Below are 20,453 nucleotides of genomic sequence, written 5' to 3'. Positions count from 1 at the left end.
CCCCTCTTGATCCGAGTCCCCTTCCCCCTGCTGTGTTACGTTAGGGGAGGGTGTGCCCCTCCTCCCCCTCCTGCTCTGAGCAGCCAGGCTGCCAGTGTGAGAGCAGTACCTGCAGATGATCCATCATCAGCCCAGCATTTGTTTGCTGAGGACTGTGTCCTGTCAGTCAGATGGATTGTCCTGGTGGCTGGAGGGAGCTTGCAGGATGATGTGTGTGTCTCTCATAGGAATCTTGGAGTCAGCATTGAAGGGAGGCCTGGGGTGCAGGGCAGAAAAAGCAGCTCTGGGGTGTGTGTGCAGGGAGTCACAGTGCAGAGCTCCTGAAGCAGTCCTTCGCTCAAGTTTATTGGCATTTGCACTGGGTGGTGGATTAATAATGTGTTTTCTTGGGCTAGCAGATGTTGGGGGGAGAGAGGGAAGGAGAAAGTACAGTCCTGAATCAATGGGTGCTTTTGCAAGTGCTGTCCTTAGCATCTAGGTAAGCCTGAGGTGGTGTTAGCTGAAGCTGTGTTTTGGGAGGGGAGCAAGGAAAAGGGACACAGCTGCTTGAGGAGAGTTGGCTGTGCTGTGCTGACCATTTGCTAGGTGTCTGCTGTTAGTAGAGGAAAAGTCCACCTAACCAGAGCCACTTCAGACTTTCTGTGTGGGAGCTGTAGTGTTTGTTGGGATTTTGAAGGGTCACAGATCTCAGGACATTAAGGGTTGGAAGGGGCCTCTGGAGGTCTTCCAGCCCTTGCCAGAGAATAAAGCACAGGTGGCACAGGAACACATCCAGACAGGGCGGCACAGGAACACATCCAGACAGGGCTGGAAAGGCTTCAGAGAAGGAGAGTCCACAACCTCCCTGGGCAGCCTGTGCCAGGGCTCTGGGACCCTTAGAGTCAAGAAATTCTTCCTCATCTTGAGCTGCAGCTTTCTGTGCTGCAATTTCCCTCCCTTGCCCTTGTTCTGTGGCAGGGCACAGGTGAGCAGAGGCTGTCCCTGTCCCTTCCTTCCTGACCCCCAGCCCTCAGCTATTTACAGACATTGCTCAGATCCCCTCTCAGCCTTCTTTCTCCAGCCTAAGCAGCCCCAGGGCTCTCAGCCTCTCCTCCTCAGGCAGTGCTGCAGACCCTTCAGCATCCTTATAGCCCTCCTTTGGACTCTTTCCAGTAGATCCCTGTCCCTGTTGAACTGAGTAGCCCAGAACTGGATGTAGTATTCCAGGTGAGGTCTCAGCAGGGCAGAGCAGAGCATGAGGAGAACCTCCCTGGATCTGTTGGTTACCCTCTTCTGAATGCCCCCCAGGATCCCATTGGCCTTCTTGGCCAGCAGAGCACATTGCTGCCCATGCAGAACTTGTTGTCCACCAGTTCTCCCAGGTCCTTCTCCACAGAGCAGCTCTCCAGCAGGTCACCTCCTAACCTGTATTGGTGCAGTTTATAACTGCTTCTCAGATGCAGGACTCTGCTGTGCTCAGTGCAAGTGTGCTCAGGGCGTTTGTGGGGATTGCCCTGGCCTCTTCAGCTGCTTGCTTGGAGTCCAGAGGCAGCAGTAGATGGTAGGCACCTAAAAGTCTCATAATGGCAAGTTGACAGTGCTCAGGAGGGCATTTCTGTTGCTCCAATGACCTAAGCCTGCTCTAGTTCCTCGGTAGGGTTGGCAGCCAGTTTTAATTGGCATTGTGGTGTCAGGACAGGTGATGTTAACCTGAGTCTTGAGCCCTACCTGAGGATCAGATGATATTACCAAAGCTAACCACAAAATAGATGGCTGTGGGGTTTTTTTGGGGGGTGGAGCTAGTTCATCACTTTGGCTTTTGAGGAAGTGCTCTGCTCTGTGAAGTTGAAAACTTACTGTGGCATCTTACATCTCTCTCTTTCTTTTTCAGGGGTGGTTAAAAGCTTACGGCTACTTACTTCCATCTGACAGCCACATGTCTGCCTTGCAGTCAGGAAAAGCTGTGCAGTCTGCAGTGGCCACTATGCAGCAGTTCTATGGGATCCCAGTAACAGGAGTTTTGGACCAGACAACCATTGAGTAAGATGAACGTAGGCTAATTCTGTCTTCCCCTTTCTTAGCACCTTGTCGTGTTAGCTGGGTAACTACTCCAGCTACAAGAGATCCTCACAAGGGATAAAGTTGACTGACTCAGCTGGAGAAGTCTTGCTTATGAAAAGGCATCCCTAGGGAAAACATGTGGACAACTCCACCTTTTCCTGTTGCTAACAACACTGTGAGTGTGAGCAGAAGCCCTTGTTAAATGTCACTCTTTGTACCTGGATCCCCACTGCTGGTGTGCAGGCAAAACATGAGTCCTGTAAGCTGCAAGTGGAGAACATCAAGGGTTTAATTTATTTCCATCTCTGTCTGGGTTTAGATGAAAATCTTGGTCTAGAAATTGCTTCTGATGTATTTCTTTATGAACTGCCATTGTGGATCTCTGCAGATCTCTGTATTTGGGAAGATCTCTTGTTCCAGGCTGAAGTGAGCTGTGGTTTGATGACAGCAGCCAAGAGCACTTGGCTGTCAGTAGTTGCCATTTGTTGGGTATTAGATGTTCTCTGCTGAGTGTTACTTGTTGTGTGGCATCAGTGGCTTGATGGCACCAGTCATAAATCACCCAGGCTGGGGGGGACTTTCTTCTTTGAAGGCTCTTGCCTTTAGTCTGAGGTGTGATGTGGCAGTGGTGTTTGGTGCTGCTAACCTACCAGGACTGGCTTCACAGAATCACAGAATGTCAGGGCCTGGAAGGGACCTCTAAAGCTCATCCACTCCAGCCCTCCTGCCAGAGCAGGATCACCTAGAGCAGATCCCACAGGAACACATCCAGGCAGATTTTGAATATCTCCAAAGGAGGAGACTCCACAACCCCCCATGGCAGCCTGTTCCAGTGTTCTGTCACCCTCTCCTCTGACTGCATGGATGTTGTGCATTGGGGAATCTGTCTGCTGTTGGTCTGGACTTGGGGAGCATCTCTTAACTAAAGTAGAATGCAAATAAGCTTTAGCTAATGGTTTCTTGGAGAAAGAAGCTTCTCATGGTGAGCTAAAAAAGAAAGCACAAATAACAGAAGCTGCTTGTGCCCTGCCTGAGAGTTTTCCCTTGACCTTATTGCATTAGCAGACCCTTTGAAAGTGTGCTCTAGTTCTTCATCTCTCCTCTCATGCCACTTTGCTGGCAGAAAGGACACAGTAACACAAGGGAAAGGGGGCACACCCCCAAGTGGTGTGAAGAGCTAAGGGCTTTGGGTGGATGCTTTCCAGACTACAAAAAGAGAGGGAAGCAAAAGGAGTGAATTAAGAGGGAGAGGATCATCCTAGGCTGGGAGTGCCTCTTCAGTGCACATACCATTCCCTCCTTTAGCTCCCAGGAGCAGCTCTGGCTCTCCACTGAGGGACAGGGATAATCCTGATTGTTTGCTTTTCAAATGAGTTGAAAATGAAGTGCTTTTTAAAGTGGGGATTTTCCATTTGCCATTAATAAACACAGTTTGCTGTGTGAATGCTGACCTGGAGCCAGAGAGCAAGGCATTGTATGTCCAGTTGGTGTGTAGAAGCTTGCGATTGGAAAGGGGATGAGGAGGCTCAGGGGTGACCTCATTGCTGTCTACAACTACCTGAGGGGTGGTTGTGGCCAGGAGGAGGTTGCTCTCTTCTCTCAGGTGGCCAGCACCAGAACAAGAGGACACAGCCTCAAGCTGTGCCAGGGGAGATTTAGGCTGGAGGTGAGGAGAAAGTTCTTCCCTGAGAGAGTCATTGGACACTGGAATGGGCTGCCCGGGGAGGTGGTGGAGTCGCCGTCCCTGGAGCTGTTCAAGGCAGGACTGGACGTGGCACTTGGTGCCATGGTCTGGCCTTGAGCTCTGTGGTAAAGGGTTGGACTTGATGATCTATGAGGTCTCTCCAACCCTAATAATACTGTGATACTGTGATACTGGAAGAAGAGGCTGTGATATTGGAGTGCTGATTTGGAAAGTTAGGGGGCTGCTTCTGTTGCCCTGTGGGTGGCAGAAGGAGGGAGTGAATGGTATGAGTCCCTGCTTTAGTTCAGTAGAAGTAGTTTTGTGGAGGAAAGGAAGGTGTTGGCCATGTTTTACTGAGCTTATATATGGGTGTCCTGGTTTTGCTGGGACAGAATCAATCCTAGGCCAGCAATGGGCTGCAGGCCAGGAGCTGGGAGCTGTTTGGATTCAGCCAGGAGCTGAGCTGGCTACAAGTGTGTCCCAGGGTGTAAAGCTGACACTCAATGTAAAGGGAGAAATTTGCTGAGGACAGGAGCTTCCTGCTTGAGACTTTTCATCTTGAGCTCTTGCCTGGGCTCCTCCTGACCCTGCTCCTCTTCATTATCCTGAGGACTGCCTTCCCGTGTAGTGTGCCCACTGCACCTTTGCTGGGCTGAGGATTGCCATCAGCTGGGCTGGTTCATAAACCCCATTTTCAGTTCAACCTGTGGCTCTTTGCTTTTTCTGATTCTCCTCCTCTGCTGGGGAGGGGTCCTCAGGCAACTGCCAGAGTTTAGCCCTGGATAGGGGCTAAAGGTAGCCAATGAGCAGGGCTTGATTTGGTATGTGGACATCCAAAGGGTGACAATAAAAAACCTGAATGGTTCCCTCTTCTGAAAGTGGACTCTCTAAAGGCTTGAGACCTCAGCTGCAAGAGCAGAGGTACTTCCATCTGTCTGGAGTCAGTAGGTCCATATGTTGTCTAGCAGGCTGGAGCAGGAGTAGCCACCTAGAAATGACACAAATGGAATAAAAGGTCCTGGCTGCTGTTAGCAGTGGGTCTGGGTTTTGAGTCGGAGGGGCCTGTCTGGCTGTCACTTCCTCAGCCCTAGCTGTGGAAGCTGAGGAAGAGCAGAAGATCTGGTGAGGCACTGAGCTCTGGATTACTTGGTCATTTGCTCAGCTGTTATTTCAGTCTGTTAGGAGTTTTGAGATTGCAGGTATGGATTTTCTGTCCCTTTGAAGCACCTTTAGAAGCTGTCAGAGTGCAGAGTTTCTATTTTATGTGGTTTCTTTGTTAGGCTACAAATTCTGCCTGTTCTGTTTACACTTATGGTTGAAGCCTGAAGATTTTCATCTCCTTCCAACACAACACTGAATCCTGAGCCTGCTCTTTGCTCCAGGAGTGGCAACCCAGGTGTGTGAAAGTTCTTAGCAGGTGCTGCCAGTGCGAGTTGGAAATCACAGAATGGTAGAGGTTGGAAAGGATCTCTAGAGGTCAAGTCCAAGTCCCCTGCCAAAGCAGGGTCACCCAGGAACACATCCAGATGGGACTCGAAAGTCTCCAGAGCAGGAGACTCCACAGCCTCTCTGGGCAGCCTGCTCCAGGCCTCCAGCACCCTTACAATAAAGAATTTTCTCCTCACGTGGAGAAGAACCTCCTGGGTTCCAGTTTGTGTCCTTTGCTCCTTGTCCTGTCACAGGACACCACTGAAGAGAGCCTGGCCCCTTCTTGACACCCACCCCTCAGGTATTTGTAACCATTGATCAGATCCCCTCTCAGGCTTCTCTTCTCCAGACTCAACAGACCCAGGGCTCTCAGCCTTTCCACATCAGACAGATGTTCCAGTCCCTTCATCATCTTCACAGCCTCTGTTGGACACTCCCTGTCCCTTTTGAACCGGGGAGCCCAGAACTGGACACAGTATTTCAGCTGTGGTCTCACCAGGGCTGAGTAGAGGGGGAAGAGAACCTCCCTTGACCTGCTGGCCACACTCTTCTGTGTCCCTGCCTATGGCAGGGGTTGGAACTGGATGATCTTTGAGGTTCCTTCCAACCTAAACCATACTATGACTCGATGCACCCCAGGAGCCCATTTGCCATCTTGGCCAGCAGGGCAGATTGCTGTCCCAAGGAGAACTCCCTGTCCAGCAGGACTCCAAGGTGCTTCCCCTTGGGGTTGCTTTCCAGCCCCTGGTCTGTACTGGTGCAGATGTTCCTGCCCACCTTGGTGTTACTTACTGGCACCTGAAATGAGGGCAAGTTGGGGGGGAGGATGTTCAGCAGAGCTACAGGTTGAGGTTAGGTAATTTTCCTGGAAGGAGAGCAAGGGAGAATACAGAAAACATCTCCTCAGAGCCTGTGCCTCAGCAGGCTTTGGGTCTGCCTGCAGCTAGTGAGTTGAACTGGCTCTGCTCAGCAGCTGGGCAAGGGCATGGTGCTGGGAGCTTGCTGGCAGGGGTGTGCTGGCACCTAACAGGAGTGGTGACTGTTGTGTTTGTCACAGTCAATCCCATGGCACTGGAGAAAACCAGCAATAGTCTTACTTGTGTTGGAAGTGGTCTGTGTTTTGTCTTGAGCCTGTTGTGTAGCAGCCAGGAACAGAAGAAGGGGACACAGCCTGAAGCTGTGCCAGGGCAGGTCTAGGCTGGATGTTAGGAGGAAGTTCCTGGCAGAGAGAGTGATTGGCATTGGAATGGGCTGCCCAGGGAGGTGGTGGAGTGGCTGTGGCTGGAGGTGTTGCAGCCAAGCCTGGCTGGGGCACTTAGTGCCATGGTCTTTACTTAGCAGAACATGAGGGTTCAGGCTGAAGTGTAGTGATGTTGAGAGAGGAATTTGGCAGCCCTGAGTCTATCAGCAGCTATCTGCAAGTGCTGATACTGAAATGCTTTGGTTCAAGAAGGCACTGAAGTGTCAGGACTGCAGCTTGCCTCTGGAACAGCCCCCTGCTATCCCCTGCCCTGCCCCTGCCCGTTGTGCTGCAGGGAATTTGGCTGTCTTTGAGGGAATTCACTTTTGGCTGGGTCTTTGTGCACCTCTGTTGGGCTTTGGCATGGAGCTAATTTGTGATGGCAGCTGGTGTTCATCCATGAAACAGGTACTGAGGTGTGAGGGACTTGGTGATGGATTGTTGCTGTGCCAGCAGTGGCCTGGAAAGTCACAAAGAAACGCAGAAACATTCAGGTTGGCACAACCCTTCAGGATCCCCAAGCCCAAGCACTGGCCCTGCACTGCAAGTTTCACCCCTAAGCCACAGCCCCAAGCACCATATCCAAACCAACTTCAAACACCTCCAGGCTTGGGGACTCCACCACCTCCCTGTGCCAGGGCCTGACCACTCTTGCTGCCAAAGGACTTCTCCTCCTGGCCAGCCTAAGCCTGCCCTGCTGCAGCTTGAGGCCATTCCCTCTTCTTCTGCCACTAAGTACCTGTGAGCAGAGCCCAGCACCAACCTCTGCACAGCCTCCTCTCAGGCAGCTGCAGGCAGTGATGAGCTCTGCCCTCAGCCTCCTCCTCCTCCTCACACCAACCATCCCCAGCTCCCTCAGTCTCTCCTCATCAGATCTCTTCCCCAGCCCTTCCCCAGCTTCCCTGCCCTCCTCTGCACTGCCTCCAGCACCTCCACAGCTCTCTTGTACTGAGGTGCCCCAAACTGGACACAGCTGCTGAGCTGTGGCCTCACCAGAGCCCAGTGCCAGGGCACAATCCCCTCCCTGCTCCTGCTGGGCACAGCATTCCTGATCCCAGCCAGGCTGCCATTGGCTTTCTGGGCCACCTGGGCACTGCTGGCTCCTGCTCAGCTGCTTGCCCGTTACAGTCCCCAGGTCCCTTTCTGCCAGGCACTTTCCAGCCCTGATGACTTGTTCTGCAGATCCACGTTGGTTTGGTAGTGCTCCCCTGTTACTCTTTTGCCTTCTAGGTAGTAGTAAAGACAAACCACAGCAGATAACTTCCTGTCTGCAATCAGGGCAGGATGCTGGTGATGCTCAGAGTATTGGAGTTCTTCTGAAGCTCCAGAGATGAAAACCTTATTCACACTATGGTTTGCCATGGGTCATGTTAAAAACTCTGAATCAAATCATAGGACTGGAGTGGGTTTTTATCCAAACACTCAAGGAATACCTGGGAGAATGCAGCCTGCTCTGAGCCTGACAGCTCCCTAGCCAAGTGCTGGAAGCAATGCTAAAGAACACAATAAAGGATGCCTGGGAGAGCACAGTGTGTTAGGATTGAAGTCTAGAATGGCTTGAGTTGGGAGGGACCTTCATGATCATCTAGTTCCAACCCCCCTGCTGTGGGCAGGGATTATCTTCTCAGATTCACAGATTGCACTGGGTTGGAAGGGACCCTCAAAGGTCATCTTGTCCAACCTCCCTGCAGGCAGCTGGGACACCTCCTGCCTAGGGCCACATAGAGTCTGATCTTGAATGTCTCCAGGGATGGGGCCTCTGCCACAGTCCTGGACAACCTGTTCCAGTGTCTCACCACCCTCATTGTGCAGGACTTCATTCTTGTATCAAACCTAATTGTTCCCTACTCCGGTTTCAAACCATCTGGGGAACTTGAGCATCTCCCCTCTGAAGAGACACCGAGAGCCCTGCTTAATCTTGAGAAGAAAAGCCTGAGAGGGGAATCTCCTCAATGTCTGTGGATATCTGAGGGTGGGTGTCAAGTGGCTGGAGCCAATCTCTTTTCAGTGGTGTGCAGCAGTAAGACAAGGAGCAATGGAAGCAAACTGGAATATAGAAGGGTTCACCTTAACAGGGGAAGAAACTTCTTTGGTGTGAGGGTGACAGAGCCCTGGAGCAGGCTGCCCAGAGAGGTTGTGGATTCTCCTTCCCTTTCAAAATCCACCTGGATGCCTTTCTGTGTGGACTACCCTGAGTGATCCTGCTCTGGCAGGGGGGTTAGACTTCATGATCTCTGGAGATCCCTTCCAACCTCTAAGCTGTGTGATTCTATGTGATTGCCCTCGTCCTATCCCCACAGGCCCTTCTGAACAGTCCCTTCCCAGCCTTCCTGGAGGTCCCCTTCTGTTACTGAAATGCACCTCTAAGGTCTCCCCAGAGCCTTCTCTTCTCCAGCCATAAATAAGGCTTTCCTAAAGCACACCTTAGATGGTACTGCTCTTATTGGAAGGAGGCAGCAGTTGCGTGGGCAAGGCAGGGCTGCTTTCCCCAGCTTGCTCTGGTTTGTGAAGGATGCCCTGCTGAGAAACAGGAGGTGAGGTAAGAGGGAGAGATCTGTGCTAGCTTTATATGCACAGCCTGGGGTCTTGTCAGCTACATTGCCATGTGTGTAACAGTTCTGCTGCCTGCTGCCCTTGCAGGGCAGGAGATGACAGTGGCTGCACTGAGGTTTGTGGGCACCTGCAGGTTCTCACGTGGAGGAAGTGGGTTAAGGAAGAGTCAGCTGCTTGGCTGCCTGAAGCAGGAGCCTGTGCTGTGAGAGTGTCCTCCTCAGGCTGTGCAAAGCAAAGTGTCTGTCTGGTTTTGATTTGAAAGGTGTCCTGGAGGGAGGTCTTGTAACTCATCTCCTGGTGAAGGGGCAGTGCTCTCTTCCTGGAGGTCTGGGGCTCGTGGTTTTGATGTGCAGCTGCACAGTGTTGAGCTTCAAGCACGTGGGCACACACGGCCTGCTTGCCCTTGATGGAGGAACATCTGCATTTGGAGGCCAAAAGTTGTTCCTCCAGGTGGCCATGGATGTGAGGGAAGCCTTGCTGAAGAGTGGGGAGAGGATTTGGTGTCCTGTGTGAGGAATCTGTCAGGGCTGGCTGTGGGGCTCTTACTGTGTGTGCCCAGCCAGTGGCACATGTCTCAGTTGCCACATCCTTAAGGCATTGTGTCACAGTGGCCACTTGCCTTTGCCACCAGAGTAAGTGGAGCAAGGGTATAAAATGCCTGGAGAATGCCAGTGCCAGTGTCCCCAGCAGAAGCCCAAGCAGGAGGCTGAGGGCAGTGCCAGTGTGCTTGTGAGACTGTGGCTGTGCCAGCCCCTTCTTGCACAGTTGCTGGGCTCTGCTCTCCTGCCCTGGGCCACCCTGTAAAACCCTAGAGAATGTCTGGAACAGAAAGGTGCTGTGCTGGGGCCTTTAGAGACCAGTGCCTGTAGTTCTGTTCCTGTCCTGGTCTCCTTTTTCCCCTGCTGCCCTGTGCAGGCTTCCTCCATAAGCCATTTCTGACTTGTGGATGTGCCCACACCAGCAGTGGGGCAGTGCTGTGGGGTACAGGCTGCTTCTGCCTGTCAGAGAATCATTTAGGTTGGAATGAGCCTTTTGAGGTCATCTACTCCAGCCTTGTGTTCGAACAGGGCCAGCTGGAGCAGATTGCCCAGGACCATGTCCAGGTGGGGTTTGATTCTACAGCTCCCCTGGGCAACCTGTGCCAGTGTTTGGCCACCTTCAACCTGGTGCAAGAAATAAGCAAAAGATTTGTTAGGGCTGGAAGTAAAGGAGGCAGAGGAGGGGACCTGACTTCTCTGATGGTGGTGCAAGGGGCAGCTTCCTTTGCTCTTCCAGTTCACCTGGCCATGGATGGAAGCAGTTCCTACAGCAGGGATGACAATCAAGAGTCAAGGGTTGTGGGAAGGAGCTAGCAGAGTTTGGCCACTGGGACTCACAGGTGGTTCTGTTGTGCTCCTTACAGGTGGAAGCCTCAGCTGATGTCTGGGAGGGTCATGCTTGCAGTCGTTCAGTCTGATACAGTGAGCCATGGGCTGGAGGGGTTTTTGCTGGCTCAGGAGCCCTTTAACATGTGGGGAGTGGGCAGAGTTTGATCCAAGTGCTTGCACACATGCAGCTTTGAGCTGTCTCTTTGGTGGCATTGTCATCATTAAGCTCTTGTCAAGCATTGTTATTATTATTACTACTATTAATAATAATAATTAGAATAGTTACTACTATAATAATACTCATTAACATTATTGTGATACATGAATATGATTATCTTATATGAGTTAATGTATTACAATGCTATAACATTGTAAGAATATTATCATAACAAATGATGAAACAGCCCTGATAATAACAACAATAATTACAGTAATATTAGTCCCTATTACAGAAGGGCTATGGATGTGCTGGAGGGTGTCCAGAGAAGGGCCATGAGGATGAGCAGAGGGCTGGATCTGCTCTGCTGTGGGGACAGGCTGGGAGTTTGGGGCTGTTCAGTCTGGAGAGGAGAAGGCTCCCAGGGGACCTTCTTGTGGGGTTTCAGTATCTCAAGGGGGCCTACAGGAAAGCTGGGGAGGGACTTTTTAGGCTATCAGGTAGGGATAGGACTGGGGGGAATGGAAACAAGCTAGAAATGGGTAGATTCAGACTGGATATTAGGAAGAAGCTCTTCAGCATGAGGGTGGTGAGAGCCTGGCACAGGTTGCCCAGGGAGGTGGTGGAAGCCTCATCCCTGGAGGTGTTTAAGGCCAGGCTGGATGAGGCTCTGGACAGCCTGATGTAGTGTGAGGTGTCCCTGCCCGTGGCAGGGGGATTGGAAGTGGGTGATCCTTGTGGTCTCTTCCAACCCTCACTGATTCTGTGATGCTGTAAGGGGTACCTGACCTTGTATCTGTGTCTGCAAAGGTTAAAGTGATTTCTTTTTGGTGTGCTGAGGTGTGTGGATTGCCAGCAGAGGTGGAGTGTAGAGCTCTGTGCAAAGAGGGTACACCTGAGAGCGTGAAGCCAACTCTTCTTGCTGTCTGCACTGGCCATGCCTCAGAGGTCTTCCAGTTCCCCTTTGAGTTTGTTTGTGTCTGTCTTTGCAAACTCTCTGTCAGCCTGCCTTGTCCTCTCCTTCCCTTGCAGGTGGATGAAGAAGCCTCGCTGTGGAGTTCCAGATCACCCTCACCTGCGGCACAGCCGGAGGAAAAAGCGATACGCACTGACGGGGCAGAAGTGGAGGCAGAAGCACATCACCTACAGGTATGGTCCTGGTCCTCTCCCTGCCTCTTTTCATTTGGGGAGAAAACTCTGCTGTGCTTAGTTAGTAAGCACACTGTGTAAGTACTTAAAACCCTCTGGGTTTTCCCTGTAGTGCCTGGTTGAGGCTTCCACTCTCAGGACGTGGTGGAGGGGAATGCTTTTGGAGCACTGCAGTCACTGAAGGGTCTATTCTCAGTTGAATATAACTGCTCAGCAAAGACTCCTGAATCTCAGCCACCAGTGGCAGGAGAATCCTAGGAAGCTTCTTTCTGTTCCCGTGGGAAACTAAGAATCTAACCCAAAGATCTCATTTCTTCTTTAACAAAGTATGAAAGCAGAAGCAGCATCGTTGTCTGAAGGTGTGATGCTTGCTCCCTTTGCTTGCAATGTTGTGAATCAATACAACTCATTTAATTTCCTAGAATCAGGCAGCTTGGAAGTGACCTCCAAGCTCCTCCAGCCCAGCCTAGCACCCAGCCCTGGCCAGTTAACCAGACCATGGCACTAAGTGCCCCAGCCAGGCTTGCCTTCAGCACCTCCAGGCACAGCCACTCCACCACCTCCCTGGGCAGCCCATTCTAATGCCAACAGCTTCCTCCTAACATCCAGCCTAGACCTGCCCTGGCACAGCTTGAGACTGTGTCCCCTTCTTCTGTTGCTGGTTGCCTGGGAGAAGAGGCCAACCCCACCTGGCTACAGCCTCCCTTCAGGTAGTTGTAGACAGCAATGAGGTCACCCCTGAGCCTCCTCCTCTCCAGGCTGCACACCCCCAGCTCCCTCAGCCTCTCTTAGTAGGCTTTGTGTTCCAGGCCCCTCACCAGCTTCATCGCCTTTCTCTGGGCACCTTCCAGCACCTCAACATCTCTCTTGAACTGAGGAGCCCACAACTGGACACAGCACTCAAGGTGTGTCCTGAGCAGTGCTGAGCACAGAGGCAGAATTACCTGCCTTGTCCTGCTGCCCACACTGCTCCTGAGCCAGCCCAGGATGCCATTGGCTCTGCTGCCCACCTGGGCACGCTGCTGCCTCATCTTCAGCTCCTCTCTGCCAGCACCCCCAGCTCTCTGCCTGGCTGCTCTCAGCCACTCTGTCCCCAGCCTGTAGTGCTGCTTGGGGTTGTTGTGGCCAAAGTGCAGAACCCTGCACTTGGCCTTGTTCAATCTCATCCCATTGGCCTCTACCCACCCAGCCAGCCTGGCCAGGTCCCTCTGCAGGGCTCTCCTACCTTCCAACAGATCAACACCTGCTCCTAGCTTGGTGTCATCTGGATCATCTAGTTCCAACCCCGCTGCCATGGGCAGGGACACCTCGTGCTAGATCAAGCTGTCTGGAGCCTCAGGTTCCATTTTAGCTTGAATTGTTTTTCCCCCAGACAAAATCTGAAGTGATTTACATTTGGAACCTGTGTTACTTAGCTGCTCTACCAGGATGTGAAAGGTTGTCAGGAAGCAAGACAAGATCAAAGTGTTGGGCAGATTCTTATTGGAGCTGTGGTTTGTGTTGGTGACTTGATTTGTAACAGCAGAACTTGGCATGCACGGGGTAGTGTCTGCAGAATAAAACCAGGGGACTCTTTGGGACTGGAGAGTCTGTAGATCTGGCCATGTCTGGAGTTGTAATAAGTCTTGAATGTGTTCAGCAAATGTAAACTCTCCTCCTTTCTCCTTTCTCCTTTCTCCTTCCCACAGCGTCCACAACTACACCCCCAAGGTTGGAGAGATTGATACCAGGAGAGCCATTCGCCAGGCCTTTGATGTCTGGCAGAGAGTGACACCACTCACCTTTGAAGAGGTCCCTTACCATGAAATCAAAAATGACAGAAAGGAAGCAGATATCATGATTTTTTTTGCTTCTGGTTTCCATGGAGACAGTTCTCCATTTGATGGAGAAGGAGGCTTCCTGGCTCACGCTTACTTCCCTGGCCCGGGAATAGGAGGAGATACTCACTTTGATTCGGATGAGCCATGGACTCTGGGGAATTCTAATCATGATGGTAAGAGTGCAGCTCCCTTTTCAAAACAAGCCTAAATGTAGACATGTTGACAGGCTTTTCATCTGTACCATGGGTCAAATGATCTCTCTTAAATGGGTAAAGAATGTTGTTAGCAAGCTGGTGACTCTGCATGCCTCTGCGCCTGTCTGTGGCTCTGCAGGAGTGAATTGAAGTGTGTGGCTGCTCACAAGAGGTGGACCAGAGCTGATAGAGAAACCATGACTGAGAGGGAAAAGGTGAACAACAGAGTGTTGAAATGTAACCTCCCTGCCTCATGGCAGGGCAGCTGGAGGTAGTTGTAGTGATGAATAGGGAGTTAAGAGAGTGAAGGTATTTGACTGAGGACATGGAACTGTTAGAGACAGTCTAGAGGAGGCCACGGAGATATTTAGAGGGCTGCAGCAGCTCTGCTCTGAGCACAGACTACAAGAGTTGGGGTTTTTCAGCCTGAAGAAGAGAAGGCTTCGAGGAAACCTTGGAGTGGCCTTCCAGGATCTGAAGGGGGCTACAGGAGGGCTGGGGAGGGACTATTGACAAGGTCTTGTAATGGCAGGACAAGGAGGAATGGATTTGAACTGGCAGAGGGGGGATTGAAACTAGATATTAGGAAAGGGTTCTTTACAGTGAGAGTGGTGAGACACTGGCACAGGTTGAGGGTGGTGAGACACTGGCACAGGTTGAGGGTGGTGAGACACTGGCACAGACTACCCAGGGAGGTTGTGGAGCACAGAAGCACCCAATGTGATCAAAGATCACATTGGGTGCTTCTGTGCTTCACAACCTCCCTGGAGGTGTTCAAGGCCAGGTTAGATGAGACCTTGAGCAACCTGTTCTAGTGGGAAGTGTCCCTGCCTATGGCAGGGGGTTGGAACTGGCTGAGCTTTGAGCTCCCTTCCAACCTAACCCATTCTATGATTCTCTGAGTGTAGTGACAAAGTTTGGGGCTGGCTTAGTGCAAGGAGCACTCATGAGCAGGCCAAGTGTTGGTGTGGTATTTAGCAGAGAAGAGTTTCTGATTTCTTTCTGGCTTTGCCTCCCTCTCCAGTGGCAGGGAGCACTTTCTGATCTGCTTTCAAACCTTGGATTGAGGCCAGTGCTGAGTTGTAAGATGTTTCAGTTGGAATTTTACAGCAGCCTCATGAATGAATCACTCCCAAGTTGTGCAGTCTTAGTGCTTGGGGAAGGACAGAGTCTTTACACTTTCAGGGGTTCAGGATCTCTCTTTGATACATTAGAAGCTGACTTGGTTCTCTTAAGCTGTGTAAAAGCACAGGAGCATTGTTGTGGCTGTCATACCTGAAGGACATCTGCAGAGGTAATGTCTTTTGTTAGACCAAACAGTGCAGGCTGAAAAGGAGAAGAGCTTTCTGCTGTGCAAACCACCTTCAGGAGGCCTGACCTATAAGTGACAGCTTTCCAAGGGGGGGGCACGTTGTGGAAATGCCTGAGGTTTGAGTCTCTATGGGATCATCTTTGACAGGAGGTGGAGCTGGCAAGTTCCAGCTGGGAAGGCTGCTGTGAAGGAAAGCAGGAACTGTCTGCATTGATCTTCTCAGGGAAAGGGAGTAAGACTCCTGACATGTTTAAGTGACTCGATGAGATGCAGGCAGAGAAGAGAGAGGTTAGAGCCTGTGGGCTGTGCAGGGAGGGTGGTTATGGTGCAGCAGTGCTTTGTTGTCTTGGCATTCATGGACTCTTACTCCCAGGTTTGTGGCTTTAGGATCAGGATTTGCACTCAGGCACAGGGGGTTGCCTGCTGTCAGCTGCCTTAGCTGCAGTTGGCTGTGCTTGTGGTGGTTTTGGTGGTCTGTGCAAGTTCAGTCTGTTCTTGGTAGATACTTGGTCTCAGCTCCGGGGTGTGAGGGTGGCCTGTGTCTGAATGGGACTTCCCAGGTGAGCCAATGTGGGAGAGCTGGGGGTGCTGCTGTCTGGGGGGGAGGGCAGGTTGAACAAGGTGTACCTGCTTGCTTTTTGCCTCTTCCAGACAGTGAGCTTTCTTCTGCAAGGTTAGGGGCAGCTTAAAGACTAACAGATTTCACAGGATGGTAAGGGTTGGAAGGGACCTCTGGAGAGCTGCCAGACCAGCCCCTGGCAGAGCAGCAGCAGAGAATCCAGCACAGGTCACACAGAAACATCCAGACAGGGCTGGGAAGGCTCCAGAGGAGGAGACTCCACAACCTCTCTGGGCAGCCTGTGCCAGGGCTCTGGGACCTTTCCAGCCAAGAAGTTCTTCCCCATGTTGAGCTGCAGCCTCCTGTGCTGCGGTTTCCCTCCCTTGCCCTTGTCCTGTGGCAGGGCACAGGTGAGCAGAGGCTGTCCCTGTGCCTCCTTTCCTGCCTCCCAGCCCTCAGCTATCTACAGACGTTGCTCAGGTCCCCTCTCAGCCTTCTGCTCTGCAGACTCTCAGCCCCAGGGCTCTCAGCCTCTCCTCCTCAGGCAGTGCCGCAGCCCCTGCAGCATCCTTGAAGCCCTCCCTTGGATTCTCTCATGTAGATCCCTGTGCCTCTTGAGCTGGGAGGCTCAGAACTGGATGCAGTATGTCTTCAAGACCTTTGGCACCGTCTCCCATGTCAGTTCAGTGAGCAAGCTGAGGAGGTGTGGGATGGAAGAGCAGGCAGTGAGGTGGGTTAGGAGCTGGCTGCAAGACAGAGTTCAGAGGGAGGTGCTCAATGGTGCCAGGTCCAGCTGGAGAGCTGTGACCAGTGGAGTCCCCCAGGGCTCAGTGCTGGGCCAGTCCTGTTCAGCATCTTCATCAGTGCCCTTGCTGAGGGCACAGACAGACAGAGGCTGCTCAGCAAGTTTGCTGCTGACCCCCAGCTGGGAGGCTTGGCTGAGACAGCTGCAGGCTGTGAGGCCACCCAGAGAGCCCTGGGCACAGAGCTGGGCACAGAGGAGCCAGATGAGGTTCCCCAAGGACAAGAGCAGAGTCCTGCCCCTGGGGAGGGATAACAAAGTGCAGCAGTCCAGGCTGGGAGGTGACTGCTGGAGAGCAGCCCCAAGGAGAGGGCCCTGGGGGTGCTGGTGGCTAACAGTTGCCCATGGCACAGCAATGTGCCCTGGGGGCCAAGAGGCCAATGGGATCCTGGGGTGCATTAGGAGGATGTGTCCAGCAGAGCCAGGGAGGTTCTCCTGCCCCTCTGCTCTGCCCTGCTGAGACCTCATCTTGAGCACTGCCTTCAGGTTTGGGCTCCCCAGTTGCAGAGGGACAGGGACCTGCTGGAGAGGGTCCAGTGGAGGGCTACAGGGATGGTGAGGGGACAGGAGGGCTTCCTTATGAGGAGAGGCTGAGGGCCCTGGGGCTGCTTAGTCTGGAGAAGAGAAGGCTGAGAGGGGATTGGATCAATGTTTATAAGTATCTGAGGGCTGCCAGGAGGGGGGGACAGGCTCTGCTCACTGCTGCCTGGGGTAGGACAAGCAGCAATGGATGGAAGCTGCAGCACAGGAGGTTCCAGCTCAACACAAGGGGGAACTTATTGAGTGTAAGGGTCCCAGAGCCCTGGCACAGGCTGCCCAGAGACGTTGTGGAGTCTCCTTTCCAGGCCTGTCTGGATGTGTTCCTGTGTGATCTGTGTCAGATAGGATTGTCGTCCTCTGGCAGGAGGGTTGGACTCGATGATCTCCTTGGGTCCCTTCCAACCCCTGGCATGCTGGGATCCTGTGAACCTCTGACAGAGGGCACTGCCAGCTGGCATCTGTGATCCTGGGATTTGTTTCCCAGTGACTGTGCTGCATAGATGAGGCAGCACAGATATTCAAAACCACTTTGAAATGGTACCAGGGAGGATGCTGAGAATGGTGAGGTCATATTTGTCCCCTCCACCTGGGGGAAATGTTGAGAGGTAGAAAGGGAGTTTCTTGTGTTGAGGTTGCCAGGGGCAGGGCTGCAGTCACAGTGTTACAGAGGGCAGTGTGAAAGGTGAGGAACTTGTTCTTAGCTGTGCTGTGCACCTGTGTCCTCAGTGGATGACCCAGGGCTTTTTTTAGGAGGGTTTTCCCTTCTCTCTCACAGTTTCTTGTCATCCAGGCTCTCTCTGGCTCCAGGGTCCCATCTCTGCTGTGCTTTACTTGAAATGCTATTTTAGATGCTGGTTTCAAAGTTTCTTACTGGTGAGAGGTTCCCTGCAGGGTGAGCAGCTCAGTGCTTTTTGTCGTTGGAAATAAAGTGGTAGCAGGGAAATGCTGCCCCTTGGGCAGGGACTGTATCTTCAGACATGGCCTTGCTTGTTCTCATGAGAGGTGTTTGGGGTCAGTGGGGTTGTTCTGTATGGCACTGAAGAAGTCTCTAAGTGAAAGGCTGAAAATGCCCTGATCAGGGCAGATGCAAAATAGGAACTGTTTTGGCCATTCCACATCAATTCAGTGATTACAGAGATCTTAAAATAGCCATTTAATAACAAAAGTATCTTGACACCAGCCTGGAAAATACAGAATCCCAGAAAACATCCTGCTGGCACAGCCCTCCAGGCTCATCCAGTCCCAGCCTCCACCCAGCACTGCAGGCTCAGCACCAAACCATGGCCCTAAGCACCAGGGCCACAGCTGCTGGAGCACCTCCAGGGATGGGCACTGCAGCACTGCCCTGGGCAGACCACTCCAAGCTCTGAGAAGCCTTCCAGGGCACAAATAGTTCCTGAGCTCCAGCCTGAGCCTCCTCTGGGGCAGCCTGGAACCATTCCCTCTGCCTCTGGCCCTTGGCACCAAGCAGCAGAGGCTGCCCCCTGCTCACTGCCCCCTCCCTGCAGGCAGCTGCAGAGAGCAATGAGCTCTGCCCTCAGGCTGCTCTGCTCCACCTGCACACCCCCAGCTCCCTCAGCCCCTCCTCACCCCCAGCTGCTCCAGGCCCTTCTCCAGCCTGGCTGCCCTGCTCTGGGCAGGCTCCAGCCCCTCAGTGTCCTTCCTGCAGTGAGGGCCCAGAGCTGAACACCACCAGGTGAAATGTCCCTTCCTGCCAGGACTGTGTCTGAACTGGAGGGCAGAGCTGAGCAATCTGCCTCAGAGCTCTCTTGGCCTTGCAGCAATTGTAGAGGAAAATCTGTGGCCAGCAGAGCAGGAACTGAAACTGGCTCCATGGCTCCCCAGAGTATTTGGGCAGGCTGTTCAGTCCCCAGAGTTTGGTTACAAACCAGAGTGAGCTGAAGCTTTGGTTTTGATGGTCTACATTTGGCTTTCTGTATTGTGGCCCTGGAAGAGTTTCAGTAAGTCCATGTGTGGGTGCAGCTCTCTCCCCACACAAGAGCTCTCTTGGGGGCTTCAAAAGCAGTACAGATTACATGGAAACTGTGAGACAGTTCACATCCAGTCTGTGCCAGGGCAGGTCTAGGCTGGATGTGAGGAGGAAGTTGTTGGCAGAGAGAGTGATTGGCATTGGAATGGGCTGCCCAGGGAGGCGGTGGAGTGGCTGTGGCTGGAGGTGTTGCAGCCAAGCCTGGCTGGGGCACTGAGTGCCATGGTCTGGTTGGTTGGGCAGGGCTGGGTGCTAGGTTAGGCTGGCTGAGCTTAGAGGCTGCTTCTGCTTTTCAAGTTGTCCTGCTTCGAGGTGGTGATGCTTATTGGTCATGGGACAGTGCTCAGGTCCTGAGGAGGCTGAATGCCACTGGGAACTTGAGATTGCAACTGCTCCTGCAAGCCCTGGAGGGAAATGATAAACTGAAGGATAGTAAGGGAAAAAACAAAGAGATCTCATCTGGATAGTAGGGAAATGTTGTGAAATTCAGCAGGCTGAGCAGGCAAGGCAGGTCCCATCAAAGTAAGGTCTGCACATGTTGCATTAAGTGTTTCCAGTGTGACTGCACAGCCTGTGGCCCATCTGAGCAGGGCCAGGGTTATATTCATGGATTACAGACTTGCAGACCCTCTTTTGATAGTCCACAGCCATAAGCTGTCACCCACGAGTGCAGCAAGGCATGAGCCCCAGGCACCAGCACCAGAACGAGGGGACACAGCCTCAAGCTGTGCCAGGGCAGGTCTAGGCTGGATGTTAGGAGGAAGTTGCTGGCAGAGAGAGTGATTGGCATTGGAATGGGCTGCCCAGGGAGGTGGTGGAGTGGCTGTGGCTGGAGGTGTTGCAGCCAAGCCTGGCTGGGGCACTTAGTGCCATGTTCTGGTTGGTTGGGCAGGGCTGGGTGCTAGGTTGTGCTGGCTGAGCTTGGAGCTCTCTTCCAACCTGGTTGATTCTGTGATTCTCTTAATCTTTGAATGCTTTGAGCAGATCTTGCTGCTTTGTACATGAAGAAGGTGATTTACCCTGCTCGTGACAGCTTCTGTCTTGAAGCCAAACCTTGTGGTTATCTGATAGGCTTCAGTGGCAGCTGATGCCAGCAGCTGGTGCATGGTTGGTTGGGATTTATGTACTCATGAGCATTTGGCATGCAAAGTGTTGTACATTGAGAGCTGTGCCAAGGGGAGCCTATGCAGGAGGATGAAGGTGCTCCTGAGACAGGCCAGGTGTGACCTTTCTGCCTTCTGACTGCTGAGTGGTTTCTTCTTGTCATTTCCTTTATCTGATTGCTTAGGTACAGAACATCTCCACATCCAAATCACAAGTGATGCTTTGAATCCATCATTCTTTTTCAGGCTTCTGGCACTCAGCTGTTGAAAATGATCATCAGAGTTTTTCAGAGTGAAATGACTTCATGTTACTCAGGTGCCCTTTGCTGCAGGAGCCCTGTTAGCTGAAAGTCTTTCACACAGCAGTTGGGAGTCAGTTGGGGCATAAACCCTGTTAAAATGTCCACTGATTCTGGTGGACCTTTTTATGAGCCTATACCAGGTCAGGACTTCTGTCTGTACAAGAAGGACCAGCTCAGGATTTAGTCTCTAGTACCTGCCTGCTTTTTGCTGGC

General features: G+C 52.4%; 1 protein-coding gene across 3 annotated transcripts in view; it reads left to right on the top strand.

Moving 5' to 3' along the window:
* The window catches only part of MMP24 (matrix metallopeptidase 24), a 55,263-nt gene that overhangs the window by 1,453 nt on the left and 33,357 nt on the right, over positions 1 to 20,453 (top strand). For 2 of the 3 annotated variants that reach the window (XM_064167342.1, XM_064167341.1), the window contains exons 2-4: positions 1,871 to 2,019; positions 11,502 to 11,618; positions 13,307 to 13,611. In XM_064167342.1, coding sequence (XP_064023412.1) covers positions 1,871 to 2,019; positions 11,502 to 11,618; positions 13,307 to 13,611 — 571 coding nt within the window. The remainder of the gene's footprint in view (positions 1 to 1,870; positions 2,020 to 11,501; positions 11,619 to 13,306; positions 13,612 to 20,453) is intronic. The other variant, XM_064167343.1, reaches the window with a different exon arrangement.

Source organism: Pogoniulus pusillus, chromosome 29 (assembly GCF_015220805.1).
Source record: "Pogoniulus pusillus isolate bPogPus1 chromosome 29, bPogPus1.pri, whole genome shotgun sequence".
NCBI lineage: Eukaryota > Metazoa > Chordata > Aves > Piciformes > Lybiidae > Pogoniulus > Pogoniulus pusillus.
The sequence above is the reverse complement of the archived record's forward strand: the minus strand, read 5'-3'. Positions and strand labels throughout refer to the sequence as shown.